The 19781-nt window shown below is 36.7% G+C and overlaps 2 protein-coding genes across 6 annotated transcripts; one reads left to right on the top strand and one right to left on the bottom strand.

Annotated features, from left to right (window-relative positions):
- Positions 1–787: 787 nt before the first annotated feature.
- Positions 788–6242, bottom strand: LOC112710448 (cation/calcium exchanger 4). Of its 5 annotated transcripts, none has more exons than XM_025762662.3 (4): positions 5357–6242; positions 4377–4482; positions 3557–3617; positions 788–3210 (listed from the first exon to the last, which is right to left on the bottom strand). In XM_025762662.3, the coding sequence occupies exon 4, from the start codon at positions 3080–3082 to the stop codon at positions 1112–1114; it is 1971 nt and encodes a 656-aa protein (XP_025618447.1). In that variant the 5' UTR covers positions 3083–3210; positions 3557–3617; positions 4377–4482; positions 5357–6242; the 3' UTR covers positions 788–1111. The 5 variants fall into 5 exon arrangements, with proteins under 5 accessions (XP_025618447.1, XP_025618446.1, XP_025618445.1 ...); XM_025762661.3 differs by having other exon boundaries at positions 4377–4530; positions 5357–6187; XM_025762660.3 differs by having other exon boundaries at positions 4377–4546; positions 5357–6185.
- Positions 6243–6351: 109 nt separating this feature from the next.
- LOC112710447 (uncharacterized) lies at positions 6352–18012 on the top strand. Its single transcript, XM_025762657.3, has 19 exons — positions 6352–6546; positions 6907–7019; positions 7113–7188; positions 7300–7442; positions 7930–8100; positions 11473–11677; positions 12296–12381; positions 12582–12813; positions 12948–13071; positions 13786–13922; positions 14118–14226; positions 14603–14645; positions 14813–14975; positions 15167–15237; positions 15338–15431; positions 16284–16502; positions 16640–16849; positions 17379–17681; positions 17754–18012. Exons 1-19 carry the CDS (start codon positions 6520–6522, stop codon positions 17877–17879), a joined length of 2652 nt encoding a protein of 883 aa, XP_025618442.1. The 5' UTR covers positions 6352–6519; the 3' UTR covers positions 17880–18012.
- The last annotated feature ends 1769 nt before the right edge of the window (positions 18013–19781 follow it).

Below are 19781 nucleotides of genomic sequence, written 5' to 3'. Positions count from 1 at the left end.
TCCATATTTTAAACGTATCGATACGTATGAATTTATCGTCGTACCATAGCAAACACCGTAAAAGATTGGGACCTGATTTGATACTCCAAACTTCAATGGAGTTTCAATGCTCTAATGACAAGATATAGACCAAAAGTATATGTTTGAAATTTTAAAGTTCCATAAATGAGAAGGAAGAGAATATTTTTTCTTTTTTGCCCAGAACCAATTGACCAGTTTTAAGTTGAATGACAATTGTTGTTAGTATTTGATATTATTGCGAGCAAAAAAATATTTGGGCTAAGAACTTTTATTTTATTTTAGTATATTTAATTTGTTTAGACCATTATACGATTAACAAAAAAAAAAAAAATTGAAATAGCTGAAATTATAATTATATCTTTTTAGAGTTAATTTTAAAAATTAAAATATCTTTTTAAGATTAAAGTAATTTATATTGAATTAGAAATATGATATAATTTTAAAAAAGAGTAAACTATAAAAACAAAGATAAGGAGAATCACGAAGACAAATGATGTAAACTATAAACACAGTAACACCCTACTTATCTGCCTCAAAAGTCTAGCTATTCAACCTGTCCAGTTCTCTAATTCTTGCTCAAGACAAATGAAGTTTAATTAAAAAGCCAATCATAATGAAGAACAAAAGATCTCTGCAAAGAAATCCATAAAACACTATAAATTCCTCATCTTGTCAACACAAACAAAAATAAAATTCCGACAGATGTTCTATTTTTAAGTTATCACATAATCTAATACCAGATTTCTTAAGCATACGAAATGCCAAATGCCCCGAACAGAGTCATTATTATTCTATTCTGTGCAGTACGCGGTTCCATTAAATGATGTACATTTCTTTTTCCCAGTAAATGCAAATAGACTCTACCTACTTCTAATTCGCCTGATGACTACATAATAGTGTTTTCCATATACAACAATGGCCTTCAATTGGGGCTGCAACTTATTCCTGCCATATGACTACCAATTTATATATTCCTTAAGTTTTGAGGGCCCTATCAGATGCAGGACAGAAATCATAGCAGATTGCATCAAGGCTCAAAGGGATGCTCAAACCACCTATATTGGCGGCAACATCGTTCAAATGTGAGAGTTCAACTTGAACCATCAACTGTTATGAGGCCCATGGAAGTGCACACCCTGAACGAAAGAAACACCAAATAAAGGCCGATGAGACCAATTCCTAGCACTCGATTAGGATGCATATTGTTGCGAGGTAAAACAACAAGCGCCCATAGCAGTCCAGCGATAAGAAATCCCAGTGTGTAAAATAAGGTACTGTCTTCCGGCACCACGAACAATGCAGGTTTCTTTGACCATGCCCCGAGAAGCAACGAGATCCCCAAACCAACAAGTGTGTTGAACATAGGACCTGCATAGCACCCAGATACGGCTATCTGAACTCCGTCTTCTCCATCCAATGCTAATGCAACATTTGACATCAAATCACCCATAGAATTTCCCCATGCTAATACGGTTAATCCAAGGATGGATGGATTAATTCCAAAAATTATACCAAATGCAACCAATAGAGCCACAAGCTCATTTGCAATTATGTAGAACCACACTATGCTCATGAGGAATCCTCCAAGAACCCAAGGAATTAGATACCTACGTGGTGGATGATCAGGCCTTGTATATTTATATGCCAGAATACCAAGGGTGCATCCAATTGCAATACTAATACAATAAGATAGTATTGCACTCAAAGAACTCACACTATCTTGTGTGCTCCACAAGAAGGCTAGGAGAATGGGAGCCAATGTAGCACAGGCCATAGCATATGGCTTAGACCAGACTTCATCATTGACCATCGGAATTGTAAGCTGTCTAGGAATTGCCAATGGCACCTCCAGCAGCAAAAGAAGTTTCATAACAGAGAACGACCTGTTGTTTTCAGTGGGCTGATCACTCCATCCCCAAGGAGGCCTTTCATCATCTAACATATGAATTTTATTTGCCTGGTTTGAATATATTGCCACGTTTGAAGACCACATCCATTGAGGCAAGGAAGGAGGTAACCGGGGTGGATCACTCTCAGTGTCTAAGTCAAGGAAAGGGCTATAGACAGAAGTATCCTCTTCAGATCCCATAGAGAAGATGCTTCCCTGGACAGGAAGCAACGGCGTGACAACATCCAATTTCAAACTATGTGCATGTTTACGTAATATCTCATTGGCAGCAACAATGAATGCATAAACAACATAAATCGACACAAAAGCAATGGCTGCTCCAACGCTCACCTTACCTACAACCAAAATCACTAGCAGCGAGATAAGAGTGATTAGAAAGAAACTAACATCCCTTATAAAGCATCTGCGATCAACTTGACTCTCCTTATCTGAAACACACAGAGAAACAGCTCCAACAACAACACAGGTAACAAATAGAGCTCCACCTAACACGCTGTTAAGACCTACTTCACCTGTTTCAGTACCCACAAAGGATGCTATACTGGAAAACACATCAGGTGCACCATTACCAAGCGGAAGCAGCACAACCCCAGCCACAGTCGGGGGCAATTTCAAGAGCCTTGAGAGATGCTCAAGAGAAGGGCAAAAGTAGTCAGCCGCAGTGTTACCTAAAAGATAAAACAAAGCAGCAAGCCACACGCCCAATACTAGATAACCAAGAACTCTGACACTGCCACATGTGCAATAGAAAAACCTCAGGTAATCAAGATATCCATCCGAAGAACACTGCGGATTGGCCTTTAGGTAATCACAATGGTTGGCATAACCAGCATGGTTTCGCAACCCATTACACATTCCTGGCGTAGCTGCAGGCAAATCTGTGTCTGAAGGCTCACTAATTATACTTGAACTATTGAGGCTAATTTCAACCATTCTACGGTGAGTAACCCCAGTGTGAGAATACCTATATCTCGATATTGAATTCGGAGGCAGGTGGTGTTTTGCCAAATTTGCAGATTGCCTAAGAAGCGGGTTATGAAGAATATCTTCTCGGTTGTAAAAAAAGAAAAACACAACCACCGCACAAAGGCCATTGAAAACCCTACGAAGCTTTCTGCTTCTTGCACCAAATAAGCCACTAAACTTCTTCATTACCAATCTTTTTACCACCTCCCAAAGTTACTAAGATCACTCACAGCGTGGTATCAGCTCCAATATGAAAACAGCCTTATTAAAATTGAAATAAATCCACCAGCAGGATGGTGACTAACCACTTGACCCTGAGCACAAGGAGTAATCAAAGTCAAGTCATGACAAGATAATATACATTACAATAGCAAATTTTTTTTTAAGGAAAGAATAGTAAACAAACATAATAAACTTTCACAAACTCCAAACTTGCTAATTTATAAGGATTGTCAAGTATAAACTAAAAAGTATATGCCAAGGAAATCATGAACAATCCAACAAACAAAATGCATGATTCCCAATGCCATGAGCAATAAAATTTGCAAGCAAAACATAATAGTTGTTTTATGTATTACCCAATACTATCTCCTCTACCATTTTTCTAAACCTTTAAAAGAAACTACGGAGATGAACAAATGGAATAGCTAGGTAAGTTACCTTGGATGCAAGGGTTTTCTAAGTGCAGATCCGAGACGCAACACCTTCATCTGCCAAGGTCCTAAAATCATATTTCATTGTAATCAGGAAAATGATACCAACATAGAATCAAGTATTCACCATAGAGAATCTTTTACCCTTAAAAAATTCTAGGATTAAAAAAGGATGTTTTGACACAAAACCATAATGTTCAAAATAAGTTTTAGTATTTAATTAAGGTATAAGACAATAAATTTCTAGAGATGTGAGAGAGAGAGAGAGAGAGAGAGAGAGAGAGAGAGAGAGAGAGAGAGAGTGTGTTAACACTCTTAATTGAGTTTTGGACAAAATTCAATTCAGCAATTAAAGTATAACAAAGATTAAATAAGGACAGCTCAATACACAAGCACCCACGTCAAATTGCTATATAACTTTATAATGTCTTACATAGTGGCTATTGATATGAGCAGGGTGGTGTGATTAGCACTGTTTTAGCAGGATAATTTACAATTTGTATCCTAGTAGAGTTATATTGGTAGCTGAGCATTATTACTATGTAATATCCATGCAGATCAGAAGAAAAGGTCTGGAAAGTTAAGATTACAATTGATATCACAGAAATGGCAGAAGAACATGGTTTGAAATTCATTATAGAATATAGATTATGATATGCAACTTGTTCAAAAAGAGTATAAAACACACAACACATATATATTTCAAGACATTAACACTTAAACCAAAAAGTAATTCAAGCAAGCTCAAACAAAATTAAAACTGAAATAAATCAAAACTACTCAAATCGGAAAACAACAATTATCTTAAAAAAGTAAAAGTCAGTTACATCTTGACTTAAATCAGCATCCTTTTCTAGGAAGGTCTCCCTGCTACAATTATCTAGAGAATAGATGTAATAGATCTGGTCTGCAGCATTGTAGATGGAAGGACAACTGCATACAACAGGACATCAGAAACATCCAAGCCTCCATTGTAAGCATCTGTAATAGAGAAATACTGAAAAAGGCATGATGAATGAAAGTGCCTCTGCTGTAACTAACATAATTGTCAAATGAAGTCCAACTTGAATGTATCAACCAAGTAAACATTCAATGCAACTCTAATGTGGACTTTTCCAACAATGAAAAAAGTGGAGAAGAAACTCAGAATTAATACATCAAACTTCTCCTTCTTCTATTTAAAGTGATCAAAAGATGGACATGGTTTTTTCTTTTGTTTCCCATGAGGATCTGAGCTTCATTTGGGGTATGCTGCCAATGGATTGCTGTATATACAAGGTGAGAGTCAAAACCCCCAACCCTTATTTATGCAGGTGAGTGAGCTAACTACTCTACCAACCAAAGTTGGTTAAAGATAAACATCTTTAAACACATTATCTGCTCAAAATCTGTAAACACTAAACACCCATCAATATATGCTCAATATGTCTTAACCCAATAAAACTCATAATTGTAGTTAAAATGCAGCAAAAATCATTATAACCAAAATAAATTTTTAATTTGAAGAAATGAATTTGATATTTACTCCTAAAAAAGCACAAAATCCGAAACCAGAAGAAATATAATGCCCTGCTTACCTCTACACATTCACTAACAAAACACAGTATTTTGGTGAAATTTTAGTGTATTCATTGCAAACAGTAGTTAAACTATCAAACTCATATTAGTTTATATAGGCATCCGATGATCATGCCCAAGCCAGTAATTTGATTTAAATAACAAAAACTTTTATAAATAGCAGCGGCAACAATAACATGCAACAACATCACATTGATCAACAACAAAAATTAGAAGAGGCAGAGCAGACCGGCGGAGCAGAAGGAAGAAGCAGGCCGCCGGAGCAGAGGAAAGCAGAAGCACATGCACGAGAGGAGGCACCACGGCGGCCCAAAAGCAAATTGACGAGAGGGGGCGACGGCGGCAAAAGAGGCAACGCCCGCAGCACCAGAGCAGCCTAAGCACAAGAACGGGAGAGGAACCCTAGAATCGCAGATTGTAGAGCTGTAGGTTAGGGTATGATTGGGTAATAATTAAGGTAGCGAAAATCGCGTTCTCCCGCGTGGAATCGGACGTTTCTACGCTTCAGGAAAAGTTATTCGTCTCAGTTCACGCTTCCGGCGTCGGATGAGGCAGGGAATAGTAGAATCGCCGTCCAAGCGCGTGGAATCGCGGATCGAGGCGCTTCCACCGCATCAAACTTGGCTGCTCAAAGAGGGAAAAAATTGGAGCCTGTCGGTGACATTTAACTTGTCTCGCAGTTGAGGTAGTCCTTGGGGTTCTTGAAATCCTCCGGTATCACTCCGGCTGGGACTGGTGGTCGGGGGCAGAGCTGTGATGGTGGTGGTGTGGTCGTCGGGAATTGTGGGGCGGAGATGGTCCGCCTCTCACTGCTTGTCAATGGGTGGAGGAGTGGGGAGCGCGGCAGGAAGAAGAAAAGCACAATGTTTTGGTTTGAAGGAGGAGGAGGAAGATGAATAAGTAGTTGGGATGATGAAGAAAAGCACAATGTTTTGTTGGATGAAGATTGAAGAAGAATTAACGAAGGAAGGTTGTTGAACTTAAGCTCACGCCATGTTTTATTGTTTTTTGTTGGTCTACCACACTCTTTACACACTTACCACATTTTTTCTCTGATTGTAATCGATTGGATTTGAACCTGCGACCTTTGAGGCAAAAAATAGGAGATATGCCATGTGAGCTAAGGTTCGTTGGCCATGTTTTATTGTTTTTTATTGAGCAAATGGTCACGCGATTTCTATTTTAGTCACGCGATTTCTATACCAATACCATATGAAAATTCAAGATCAAATTAAGAAAACTAAACAATAATGAGGCCCAACAATTCCCCTCGAGGCCCATTATCCAAGCTCCGAGACTTACGGACAGTGGTAGTGGAAGTGGAAGTGGCGGGAACAAATAATATCTCATTTCTTGAGACTTGAGAGCTTCGAGGTCGCATGCAGTTTCACCATGGACACTATGCACTCTGTTCTCAAGGTACCCTAAGCACTCTCTTCTGTCACTCAGAAGATTTCTTGTGCATTGCACTAACTTCACTGTCTTTATTTCTTATTCTTTTTTTCGTTGTTGTAGGACAAAGTTTGTTAATTTTGATACCCTATTTCGTTTTTAGAGAATAAATTATTGAAATTTGTAAGGGAAATGAAAGGTAATTGAGTTTAGTTGGTGGGTATTGAACAAAAGGATTTGACTTTTCCTGTTTTATAAAGAAAAAGAAGGAAATAAAAGAGAGGGGGGGGGGGGGAATGTGCATTGTGGAAAAGTTGTTATCAAATTTGACTGTTTGGGGTCATTGAATGCTTCCGAGTTTTGACATGTTTGAAATTGGATTTCCAGCAATATTTTGGGTTTTCAGATTTTCGGCCTTATCAGAAAGATGCCATTCAGAAAATTATTGAGAAAAGGGACTGCTTGGTAGTCATGGCTACTGGTAGTGGGAAATCCTTGTGGTAAATAGCATTATCTTAATATTTCACTCTTATTTGAATTTATTAGTTACCTAAATTGGAGAGTGAGATAGAAACTATACCTTTTTCAAACAGTTACCAGGTACCACCCTTGGTTGTTAGAAAGACTGGGATAGTTGTTAGCCCTCTAATATCATTGATGCAAGACCAGGTGAGTTGATTTTAGTCCAAATGCATCTTCTTTTTTTTTTTTCTCATTTCCGTGCTATTAGTTGTTCAAGTAGTGATTATCTACTATATATATAAAAAATGAGGAAAACAGGTAATGGCTTTAAAACAGCGGGGCATCAAGGCTGAATATCTTGGAAGTGCTCAGAAGGATTCCACTGTTCAGAGAAAAGCCGAGCAGGGTCAATTTGACATTTTGTTCATGACTCCGGAAAAGGCTTGCTCAGTTCCTACCAGGTGTTGTGATAAACCTATGTATAATCTTAAGCTGTGTTCGTTACCTTAGTTTGAGTGAACAAACTATTGATGCTCTCGTGTCGAATGACACTAGATAACTTATACATTTTCTTTTTATTTTTGGGATAAAATAGTGCTTGGAGTTTATTAGTTGGACCTGAAACTGTTTGTCTTGGAGGGTATCAAGCCTGGGTATCTCGTTCATTAAGTCTTCTACTTCTACTTGTGCTTCTCGTGCTCCTTTCTCTGTGTTTGTGTGCTGTATATTTTACTATGACTTGAACATTTGAGTTGAGTTATGAATCCAATGCTTCTTGTATGGTGGCATCCTTTTTGTATATTTCTTTTTGTTTAGATGATAATGCTTTTATTTAACCAAAGTTTTCTTATTGTTTGATATATTTTATGCCATAGATCATTAACTTTCGTGCATATTATGCTTTGTCTAATTGTGATTTCGTGTTATATTTCATCTCATTTTATGCAGTTTCTGGTCTAACTTGCTGAAGGAAGGAATTAGCCTTTTTGCTGTTGATGAAGCTCATTGTATATCAGAATGGGGGCATGATTTTAGGGTGGAATACAAGAACTTAGACAATTTACGTGGTGTTCTACTAGATGTTCCTTTTGTTGGCTTAACTGCCACAGCTACTGAAAAGTAAGTACCTTTTGTTTGGCTGATAGTGAAGCATACCATTACTAGTTATCTTGTATTATTCTTCTCTTTGTCTTAATGAAATTCTTCTATCAAAGGAAACAAAAAGAAGCATATCATTGCTGTATTTTACAGTGATCCTGATGCACATTCTGTACCTCCTTTATCTTTTACATATTTTCCTCTTCATCTGCTTTTTGTCGACAATTTTATTATGGTTTTCTACTTTGACTTGGAAGCTTTATCACCATCCTTTGCTAGTTTGAGTGAATTAGAAATTTCAGTCTCTGTAAATAGAAATTTCATCTGTTTTTCTCTCTCATCCATACATTTTTTTTTTCTCTTCCTGCAAATAATAAGGGCTAATACTGAAGAAATATGAAAGGATTACAAAATCATAAGATCAAGCTGTGAAGTCTAAAGTAACCACATAATATAATACTATTGCTTTTTGGCATAGAACAATCATAATAAAGGCTCCTCTATCATAGATTCATAGTGCAATTTGTTGCCTGAGAAGTATTGTTTTTCACAATTTATTTCTTTTTCTTCGGGAAAAAGAAAAACAAAAAAGAAGAAAAAGCTATACTACTCTTAATAGAGTAAGCTAGGAAATTCTCTAACCAGATTAGAAGAGTCTTGACTTGACAAACTAACCCTGCCAGGTACGACTACCAGCTAGATTAGGATAACTAACTTATGAGCTAAATACCTAGTCTATCCTTTATGTAACTTCTCCCACAAGCCTCCTTACAGTTGTATATAAGCAGCGAGAGAGAGCTAACAGAAATTCAGTTACTCAATATTACACATTTAAAAAATATGCTCTCTCTCTCTCTCTCTATTCAATTTTCTGTTATGGAATCTGAGCTACAATTGCATAACAGCAATGGAGATTCTGATCCACTCCTACTGAAGCGCTCAATTCCACCACCTCCTCTCCCTATTTCTGAAGTACTGCCAATGACTGCTGCCTACTTTATCGTAGAAGCTTGAGATATAAACTTTCTCCTATGGCTCCACCAAGCACTCGCTGCCATCAAGGGCAACAGACTTTACAGACCTATTTGGAAAATCTTGGCAGTGGTAGGACTTGTGTTTGAAAGAGATTATTAATGATGAACAAAACCTTTAAAATGGTGCTGTTTGTGGCAAGAAATGATTTGTCCAGTTCAGGAGTTAGTGACTAATAGAGTGAACTGGGTAAAAGTCTAAAAGATCTGGCCCATACACTCATGCACACTGCCACACACGTAGTTTCCCTCGAACCTAGCTTAGTAAGTGGAGCCTTGGCCTCATCTCAGTGGTTTGCTGCAATGACAGAAGAGTTTCAAGCCCTCTCTTGCACTTCCGCTTGGTTCCTTTTACCCCAACCCGCACTGTCATTGGCTGTAAGTGGGTCTTTAGTGTAAAACAGAACTTAGATGGCAGCATCAATAAGTTAAAGGCTTGCCTTACTGCCAAAGGTTTCTTACAAAAGGTTGGCTTTGATCATGTGGAGACTTTTTCACCCATTGCGAAGGCTGCAACTATTTGGGTGGTTCTAGCTCTTGTCCTTACAAATGGTTGGGTCCTGAGGCAGTTAGCTGTGAACAATTTCTTCCTAAATGGTGTGCTCACTAAAGAAGTGTACATGAAGCAACTAGAATGGTTCTTGGATGGGTCTGGGCTAGTGTTCAAGCTGAACAAATTGTTGTAGAGGTTAAAACAAGCACCATGGGCATGATTCGAAACACTTAAAGCCTCACTCAAGAGCTTGGGGTTTAGCAGTGCCAAGTGTGACCTCTCTCTTTATCAAGACTCATCAATGTCATGTTAACTATATCCCTGTGTACATGGATGATATAATCATCACAGACTCTTCTCCTTCCTACATTCAAGAGCTCATCACTCTTAACAGCAAATTTGCACTCAATGATTTAGGGGACTTGCACTATTTCTTAACATGAGTGCAAAAGCGCCCAAATGGTTTATTGTGTGTGTCGCAGGATAAATATGTTCGAGACCTCCTCCAAAAGAGCAAAATGGACAAAACCAGAGCTCTCTCCATTCCAATGGTCTCTGCTCTCAAATTCTCATATAGTGGCAGTGATACTATGGGTAATCCTACTCTGTATAGATCAATTGTAGGAGCTTTATAATATGCAACTGTTACAAGACCCCAGATCTCCTTTAGTGTGAACAAGGCTTGTCAGTTTACATCCTCTCCTCAAGAGAGTCATTGGAAGGCTGTGAAAAGGACTCTAAGAAACCTTGTTGGCACTCAGGAGCTAGGAATTTTTCTCAGACCAGCTTCAGACCCACTGAATTTGAATTTGAGAAGGTACTGGGATGCTTATTAAGTTGCAGATGTGGATGATAGAAGGTCCACTTCAGGTGCCTGTGTCTATCTAGGTCTTAATATAATTTCATGGTTATCTAGAGAACAACCAACACGCGGGGCAAAATACAGGAGTATGGTAGATCTTACTGCAGAACTCATCTGGATACAAACCTTGCTCACTAAATTAAAGGTTCCCACCTTAAGGCCAGTGGTGTATTGTGACAACATTAGTGCTATAATGCTAGCTCACAATTCTGTGTTGCATAACAGAACAAAGCACGTGGAGTTAAATCTCTTCTTTGTGAGAGAAAGGGTCATGGAAGGAAGGCTACTGATTGTTTATATTCCCACTGATGAACAACCAGCAGATATGTTAACTAAGGCAGTATCTAAAGCAAAGTTTCTGAGCCTAAGAGAGAAATTACTTGCAACAGTTGTCCAAAGTAGTGGTGTGTCCAGTTTCAGGGGGCATAATAGAGTGAACTGAGTAAAAGTCTAGAAGAGTTAGAAACAGTTAAGCTGATCTGTTAGGCAGTTAGAGCAGGTGCCATCTACGATAGATTCCCCTAAGTAACTTAAGCATGTAAGACTCTTCTACCCTTTGCACTAGCTTGCTGAACAAGCTTCTCCTCTATGTATATAATTATAAGCACGGATTCAGTGTTTCAATAGTTAGTGCTTAAGAATGAACATTTCACACTACTCTCTCTGATTCTCTCTCTCTCTCTCTCTCTCTCTCTCTCTCTCTCTCTCTCTCTCAGATTCTCTCTCTCTCTCTCTTAATCATTTTTAGTGAATCTCCCAAGTTGTTGCCAACTCTTTCATCGTCACAGCTTCTTACTATATCTGTTGGGTTTTTTACTTTTATTAAGCTCTCTTTTGAATATTTCTTTATTGGTCTTTCTACATTCTAAACTTTGTTCAGTATTTTTATGTGATGCCTCTTTTAGTTACCTGCTGTACTTCATAGTTCCATCAATAATATGCTTAACTTTATTTTGTGAAATGAAACAAACATCACAGTCATGGTCATTTACATGATATACTGCCAGGGTTCGATTTGACATTATCAACTCCCTGAAGTTGAAGAATCCATATGTTTTGGTTGGTTCATTTGATCGCTCCAATCTTTTCTATGGGGTCAAGCCATTTAGCCGTGGACCATCTTTTGTTAATGAACTTGTACAAGAAATTTCAAAAGTTGTTAGTAGTGGTTCAACTATAATTTACTGCACAACAATAAAGGACGTAGAGCAGGTAAATATACTTGAAATGTGACGGAAATTTTGCATGCTGTCATATAACTACTATCCACTTGAACCTTAAACTCATCTGATTGCTACTTTTGTTTTTGTATTGAAAGTAATATTCTAGTCTTTTTCTTGGAAGCGTTTACACATTTGATAAGCTGAGAGACAAATTGCTTGAATTTACCGCTTGTGAATTTTTATCTTTTGGGCATAGTAATTCAAAGTAGTTCTGCAGGATACTATATGATCAGATGGTGAATATTTTAATCATTAAAGACAAATATGTGAACTTTCAACCCATCACATTATAAGAGAAAATTGTATAACTATAAAATTGCTTCACTAGCGTCAGCTATGGATTCTTTCATATGGGGAAAGAAAACGTATGTAGTTATTGAAGTGAAATATTTGCCTGGCATAATGCCTAAAATTTCACGTCTTTATATGTAGTTCTACAACATGTTTTTCCTTTTTCTTTTAAAAAAAATCTAAAACTAGTGATGTGTCCCTGTTTTATCTATTTACTGGCACTCTTCTTTGGGAATTTTCCAGTTGAAATATGCGCGAACAGATTGACTGTGGCCTTTTCTTTTTGTTAATATTTGCTTGATCTTATTTTACATAGATATCCAAGTCACTTGCAGAAGCAGGAATTGAGGCTGGAATGTACCATGGCCAAATGGATAAAAAATCTCGTGAAGAGTCTCATAGGTTAATATTCTGTCTTGTGTACTTTCAGAATATCAAATGAATCATTTCCCTTATGGTCCTTGTGAGTGCAGAGCTTGCTCCTTCCCAATTCCCATATCCATTTTCTTCTTTTCTTCCCTCGTGTTTTTTGTTATGTTGAATATGCTAGTGTGCTTTGGTGTGCTTTTAAGCCTAACTAAACTGTTCGCAAATTTCTTTAGGTTATTTGTCAGGGATGAACTGCAAATCATGGTGGCTACAATTGCTTTTGGCATGGGCATAGATAAGCCTAACATAAGACAAGTGATTCATTATGGTTGCCCTAAGAGTCTTGAGTGCTACTACCAGGAAAGTGGACGCTGTGGTAGAGATGGTATAGCTTCTGTTTGTTGGCTTTATTACACAAGAAGTGACTTTGCAAAGGGTGACTTTTATTGCGGAGACCTAAAAACAGTATGTTTACATATCAGGAACAGTAGCTAATATTCCACGGTTTAGTGTACATTGAAGTTGCCACTTCATGCATATTTCACATTACAAGTTATAACCATTTCCTGCCTAATATATGCCGGCTTCCAATTTGCCAGGAAACCCAAAAAAGAGCTGTTATGGAGTCATTGCTTGCTGCTGAACGTTATTGTGTGCTTGCAACTTGCAGGAGAAAGTTCTTGCTTGAACACTTTGGGGAACAATATCCAGCTGATAGATGTGGTTTGGCTTTCACTTGTACCCTTCAATATAATCATACAGTTTTAGTAAAATAAAAGCTTAAGCTACATTATGAGCCTGCTTTTTCATTTGCTTGACTTGAAGCAGCATTTTTCTTGCCCTGCTATAACCTAGTAAAATCCATTGCATCTATTTAACTTGTGATGCATGTTATTTACTTCTCCCTTTTTAATTTTCTTTGTGTAGTGGGAATTGTATATCATCTTTGGTTTTGCTCACCATTGAAAACATGGTCTTCATACTCTCTTTCTTTGTTCTTTCATATTGATCTTGTCTCTTGATACCAAGGTTCCTGACAAATTAGACCTTCACACGAAGTGTAACATGGCCTAACATGTTACTACCAACCAATACAATTTGTCTAACTATTGTCAGTATCATTATTTGAGCAGAAAAGATGTTAGTTCTTAAGAGTTCTGGTTTAGTACTTTAGTATAATGACTTGTTATAGACCAAAAGGACAGGATCTGCAGCTTTTGAGCTTATGAACTGTGAATCACAAGGTAGCAATCATAATTTATTGTGTCAAGGCTCAGATTTTGAAAGTGACTACCATGTCAGATAGTAATTTTTACTACTGATGATTACCTTGTTGCGCTTGATAAATTGAATCCTGGTTATGAATATGTTATCTTTCAATGTCCCGTGTTACTTATTTAGTTACATATTTATATTTTATTTCATATCTTGTGGCAGGAAACTGTGATAACTGCACAGTCTCAAAGAAGGAGCGCGACATGTCTAGAGAAGCATTTCTTCTAATGGCTTGCATTCATTCATGCAAGGGAAAATGGGGTCTTAATATGCCCATTGATATCTTGCGTGGGTCTCGAGTAAGCTTTCCAAAATTAAAGCTAAGAAACATATTAACATTTTATTTAAACTAAAAGTACTATTTCAGTAAGATCTTAGTTTTGTTGGTAGCATTTCTTTGAGTTCTTTTCAGTTCACATTCTCCATTATCTTACCCTTGTACTTTCCATACTTCTTTGAACTGCTGATAATGGTATTTGCTTGTGGTGTTGCAGGCGAAAAAGATTCTCGATGCTCAGTTTGATAAGCTTCCCCTTCATGGACTTGGAAAAACTTACGCACCAAACTGGTGGAAAGCACTCGGGCATCAATTGATCGCTCATGGTATGTAGAGTGCAAAAACGTACCCAGTTTCTGTTGTTATCTTTTGATGGTTTTAGGAAATGGAAGAAAGCCAAATATCTTGTGGTAGTGTAGTCTATGCCACTATTTGGTTGGAATATAGTTCTTGTACCCTTTGATGACATACTTTTTGACACACAACTCTTACGGGAAAGATAGGAATTTGGCATATATTTTGATTGAAAGGATGATCTTTTGATAGGGAGTTTCCTTTAAATAGTTCATTTGGTCTATCCCAGAAACATATGGCATGATAATTTATGATTAACACGATGACAGAACATTTTCTTTTATACAACAAATGCCATTACCAAAAAGTACTAGATGCAATTTATAATTGTCTTCTACTGATCCACAGGTTATTTGAAGGAAACTGTCAGTGATGTGTACAGAACTATAAGGTAGGTTATTCAAGTTATTGGGTAGACTACATTAATTATTTAAATTCCATTAATGAAACTTCTTATTGTCTATAAGTTCATCTATTGTGTGCTGATGTTTCTCCAGATCTTATTATGTTTCAAAGTGAATGTATACTCAGCTATAAAATTTGTTCTTCATGGATCAGTGTCAGTTTAAAAGGAGAACAATTTTTGGCCTCTTCTACACCTGATTATCAACCTTCCTTAGTTTTGTCACTGACTGCTGAGTTGCTCGGAGAAGAGGAAAATATGAGCACACAAGAAGAATCAAAAACTCTGGCCACTTCAGATTTAGACGGGTTTTCAGAGGTTGGTAATTCGATGGCACTATGTTTATTCAACTACCTTTTTCCTCTCCTCCTCGGTAATGCTCCATGGAAAGGTGGTCTTATTACCTACCATTTATTGTTAGTAAGATACATTAGCTTTCTGTCATATGCCGTACAGATACATTTGGCATCCATTAACAATAGATCTTTGCGTTCTAACCCTCTATTCAGGTTGAGCGACAGCTCTACCAGATGCTTTTAGAAGAAAGATTAAAGCTTGCAAGAAGTGTTGGAACTGCTCCGTAGGTTTTTATTAATTTTTGAAACATTTTTAAGGCTACCAATTCTTACAATTCCTTTGATCAATACTTTTTTCATAAAGCTCTTTTACCTTCTTTGTAGATATGCCATATGTGGCGATCAAACAATCAAGAAAATTACTCTTGTAAGACCATCTACAAAAGCAAGGCTAGCAAACATTGATGGTGTGAATCAGGTAGATATTCTAATTTCCTGATTTTGGTCTGTATTTTCAAGCTTAAGGGCTGCAAAAATGATTATTTTGATTTCTATCCTTATACCTGTGATAAGAATTGGAATTTATCCCCATTTTACTTTCTTAGTCTGGTTGACAAGGTTGAAGGCATCTATTGAATACTTTTTAAGTAATTTTTCTTTCTCTATTAATAAATAAGTAAAACCCGAAATAAACAACCACATTACATCAAAGGAATGAGAATTCTTTTTGGTAGAGTGAAAAAAGAGAGTTAGAATTAATTTTCCTATTTGAGTTCTTGTTTTCCATTGTTTGTTAAAACTCAATGCTGGTTCCCATAATGTTTTTGTTCCTGGCTGAATTCCTTACTTTCTGGTTTTCAATGAAAACTGAACTAATAAGGTTTATAATTTTATGGAGTTCCATTCCCTGATGCATTGGACACTCTTTTCACAATTTTAATAAAAAAGCTTATTTAGTTTAAGCAGACATTATTTTTGACAAATTATTTGATTCTTGATTCTGTTCTAATTTTTTTCCCTAAAATATCTATTGTTTTATATTTTGTTTTGTCAGAATAATGCATGTTGATGGGTGATAGTCAATCATAATCAAACCATTCTACTGCTGGATTTCAGTGTCTATTAAATTCTCTCTAAATTTTTTCCCCTACATGGAAGCCAGTACTATAGGTATTACGTAGTAGGTATTTTAGCAGCAGTTACAATGATGGTAGAGTGCAGTATGATTAATCCTTTCATTGGTCAATCATTTGACAATAGTTTACATACCAAAGTATGCTGTTTTCTTCTTTCTATTATCTAAATGACTTGCTCTGACTATTTTCTGCAGCACCTAGTAACAAAATATGGAGATCATTTTCTTAGAGTTATCCAGCAACTGTCACAAGGATTAAACTTACCATTGGACGGGGAAGCTAATTTACTAAATAACGAAGTAAGGAAATTATCTACAGTGTCAGTAAAAAACAGTTCAAAGAAGTTGACACCAGCAAAGTTTGAAGCATGGAAAATGTGGCATGAAGATGGTCTTTCTATTCAGACGATTGCTGTATGTCATTATTCTATTGTCACTCTTTCAGATTTATCATTCATGTGTCTTTGACTTCTTACTTTACCCTCTCCTTCCCCTGCTTCTTCCTCCACCAAACCAATGAATTCAAATAAACAAAATCTTTGTAATCTCAGAACTTTCCAGGTAGATCAGCTCCTATAAAAGAGCAAACTGTTGCTGAATATCTGTTGGAAGCTGCACAAGAAGGATTACCTTTTGATTGGAGTAGATTCTGTGAGGTGATAGGACTGACGCAAGAGATCGAATCTGAAATTCAGGGTGCTATTTTAAAGGTTGGATCTAAAGATAAGCTGAAGCCTATAAAAGATGAATTGCCAGAAAATGTGAGTTTGTTACCTTTATTATTCGAGTACTTTGATAATTGATAGTTTGTTTGATACATATGGTTCATTGTATGTTGTGTTTCTATCCAATGACCAATCAGAGTGGATAATGGTCAATGAGCAAGATTAGAAACAGCTAGGTACTTCAGCAACAAGTTGTAAATTGTAACTAACTCGATGTTTGGTTACAGGGTATAAGTATGGAGGAAATTTTAATGGATGATTTTTGTGTGTAAACTTATACATGGAGCTTATTCATGAAAATTTTCATCTCATGATATCCCTCAACCAAACATACCTCTACAGTATCGTCGCCAGAATAGAGATTTTTATCATTATCTTTTTCACCCGTTAAGTTTTTCTCGTGTTAATAAGCGTTTATCATTAATGAATGAAATTGAGTGTATCAAAAACCTATGCAAAGTTCATTTTCATGTAATACATATCAGTAATATTTTGTAACTTCTGGCTATTTGAAATGCTTGTCACTTAGTTGAGCTTGCAATTGAATAGTTTTTCAATCTCGCAGGTCACTTATCAGCACATCAAGACTTATTTGACAATGCAAAGCTGTGGTGTATCCAAAGATGACATCCAGGCTCAGAAAGACAGCGAATCGGAAATACAGCAAGTGGAAACGCATTGTGAAGCCAACATTTCTGAGCACAGCTTGATGGAAAAATGTGACTTGGAAATGGATATAGTACCATCTAGACCAGTGGAATTCACAACCAAACGTCAGAAAGTCAGTGACATGAAGGAAATAAATTCAACTGACTTTAAAGCTACTGAGAATTCTATATTAGAGTGGCTAAAGCACCATGATGAAGGGGTTAGTGAAAACTCTAAACGTGTCTTTGCTTTGTGGTTGCAATTCTAAAACGGTTTTGTTTATTGGTTTCAGGCTACTTTGGTTGAAATTCAAGGGCACTTCAACGGGTCTGGCAAAGATTGTGTGGTTGATCTGCTGAATTTATTGGAAAGTGACTTTTTAATTTATAAAAAAGGTGGCATGTATAGGGTCCTGTAATTAAGTAGATTGGTTGAACTACTTAATTTCAACAGCCAACTGCATCTTTGCGACTTTGCCAAAAGGATAATGTTCTTACATGATCTTTTCACACCCAGGTAGTTTTTATCGGAGATAACTCTTTGAACACAAACTATAGGTACTTCTCTTGACTAGTATTTGAACCATGGTAAACCTGGTTGTGGGAACTTAACCCCTTTGGCCGGATCCAATTTAAGTTTAGAATAGAGTAAAATATCAAAACTAACATGAAAGATTATGATGCTAATAAATTTGATTATAAAAAAATAAAATTAATTTGTAATTATTAAAGATGGATTTTGATAGACAAAATTATTCAAATCCTAAAAAACTATAAAAAATAATGATGTGACTGTTGCCAATAAACACGAAGACAACGACGTTTTTGACGCTGGTGTTACGACCTCGTCCTCTGCACCTGATTCAAACCATTGCCGGATGTTCAGACCAAGATTGGGGGTGGTGGTGAAGACCAAAGGGTATTGGAATTGAGGATGAGATTGGGTTAGAATTTGGGGTGGTTAGGTTTAGTTGGTGGGTAATTTAGGAATTGTCAATAGATTTTGAGTTTGAGTAATTTTATATATCAGAATTCCTCTCTCGTTGTAACAACTTAGTTTTTTTTTTTTTATGATCAAATTTATCAGCATTGTAATTTTTCATAGTCAGTTTTAGCATTTTATTCAATATATAATAAATAAAATTGGCCATTCTTAAAAATTTATAGCGTTGCCAATATGGTCCATGGTGGTCCCGAGGCTTCGTAGTTAGATGGCAATTGACCTCGGCAACCGGGAAGAGTGGCAGTTTTGGGGAGATGGACTGACTAATGGCTATTTGAGTTACACAGCAGCGTCGTCGTTTCTATGGGGTTTAGGGCTGGCAATTCATACCCTATCCGCGGGTATCCAATCTGGTCCAACCCGTTCGGGTAGGGTAGGGTACGATCCGGGTATGCCTGCGGGTAGGGTAGGGTACGGGTTTAGGGTATGTCCTACCTTACCCTACCCTACCCGCACCTCATATATAACACATATTTTATAAAAATCTCTCTGTATAGTAAAGGGAGAGTTGAACCCACAATATCTTTTATGTAATGACTTATAATAAGTGAACAACCACAAAACTAGTTAGTTAATTAAGTAATTTAGAGCATTAGTTTTTTATTTTTTATGTTATTAATACGTATAAAATTCGAAATAATTGAATTTTATATTTACTTTGAAAAAATTTGATATTTCTGCGAGTAGGGTAGGATAGGATAGGGTTTAGAATTTTAGGGTGCGGGTAGGGTTAGGGTTGAGAGATTCTCAACCCGCGAGTAGGGTAGAGTAGAATTTTAATAAAATTTTCAACCCGCGGGTAGGGTTAGAGTATGGTCCAAACCCTACCCTACCCTACCCATTGCCAGCCCTAATGGGGTTCAACATGCCAACTATCAGACCTCAGCACGGCATTACGGAAATAGGATTAGGAGTAACAATAGTTATGGAGGTCAAATTTGAAAGACCAAATTGGAGTTTGGATCAAACTTCAGAAACTAATACGAGTCTTTAACACGGCTTTACCATAAAAAATATATCATGATCATCCAATATTAAGTTAAATAATTTTTCCAAAGCTTTAAACTACTGGATAAATACCTATGCACGAATGGCATTATATATGTATATATATTGGATGAATGGTTGTTTTAGTGAGCCACGAAGGTTGTGGCAAGGCATGCTGCGATTGGATTGCTATGGATTTTTTTTAACAATTCAACTAGATATTTTTTAAAAATAATATAATATTAAATTTTTTATTATAATAATTTAAAAAAATTAAAATAAACACATCCTAAAATTGTAAATAAATTTAGTATTTTTTAAAAATTAAATC

The sequence above is a fragment of the Arachis hypogaea genome, chromosome 9, assembly GCF_003086295.3.
Source record: "Arachis hypogaea cultivar Tifrunner chromosome 9, arahy.Tifrunner.gnm2.J5K5, whole genome shotgun sequence".
Lineage (NCBI taxonomy): Eukaryota > Viridiplantae > Streptophyta > Magnoliopsida > Fabales > Fabaceae > Arachis > Arachis hypogaea.
Note: the sequence above shows the minus strand (reverse complement) of the source record. Positions and strands in the feature narration are given on the sequence as shown.

Bases quoted from the DNA above. Each gene is read 5' to 3' on its own strand.
- LOC112710448 (XM_025762662.3), bottom strand. From the start codon at position 3,082: ATGAAGAAGTTTAGTGGCTTATTTGGTGCAAGAAGCAGAAAGCTTCGT.
- LOC112710447 (XM_025762657.3), top strand. From the start codon at position 6,520: ATGGACACTATGCACTCTGTTCTCAAG. The intron at 11,678-12,295 runs GTAAATATACTT...TATTTTACATAG, and splicing joins CAATAAAGGACGTAGAGCAG to ATATCCAAGTCACTTGCAGA. The intron at 13,072-13,785 runs GTTTGGCTTTCA...ATCTTGTGGCAG, and splicing joins ATATCCAGCTGATAGATGTG to GAAACTGTGATAACTGCACA.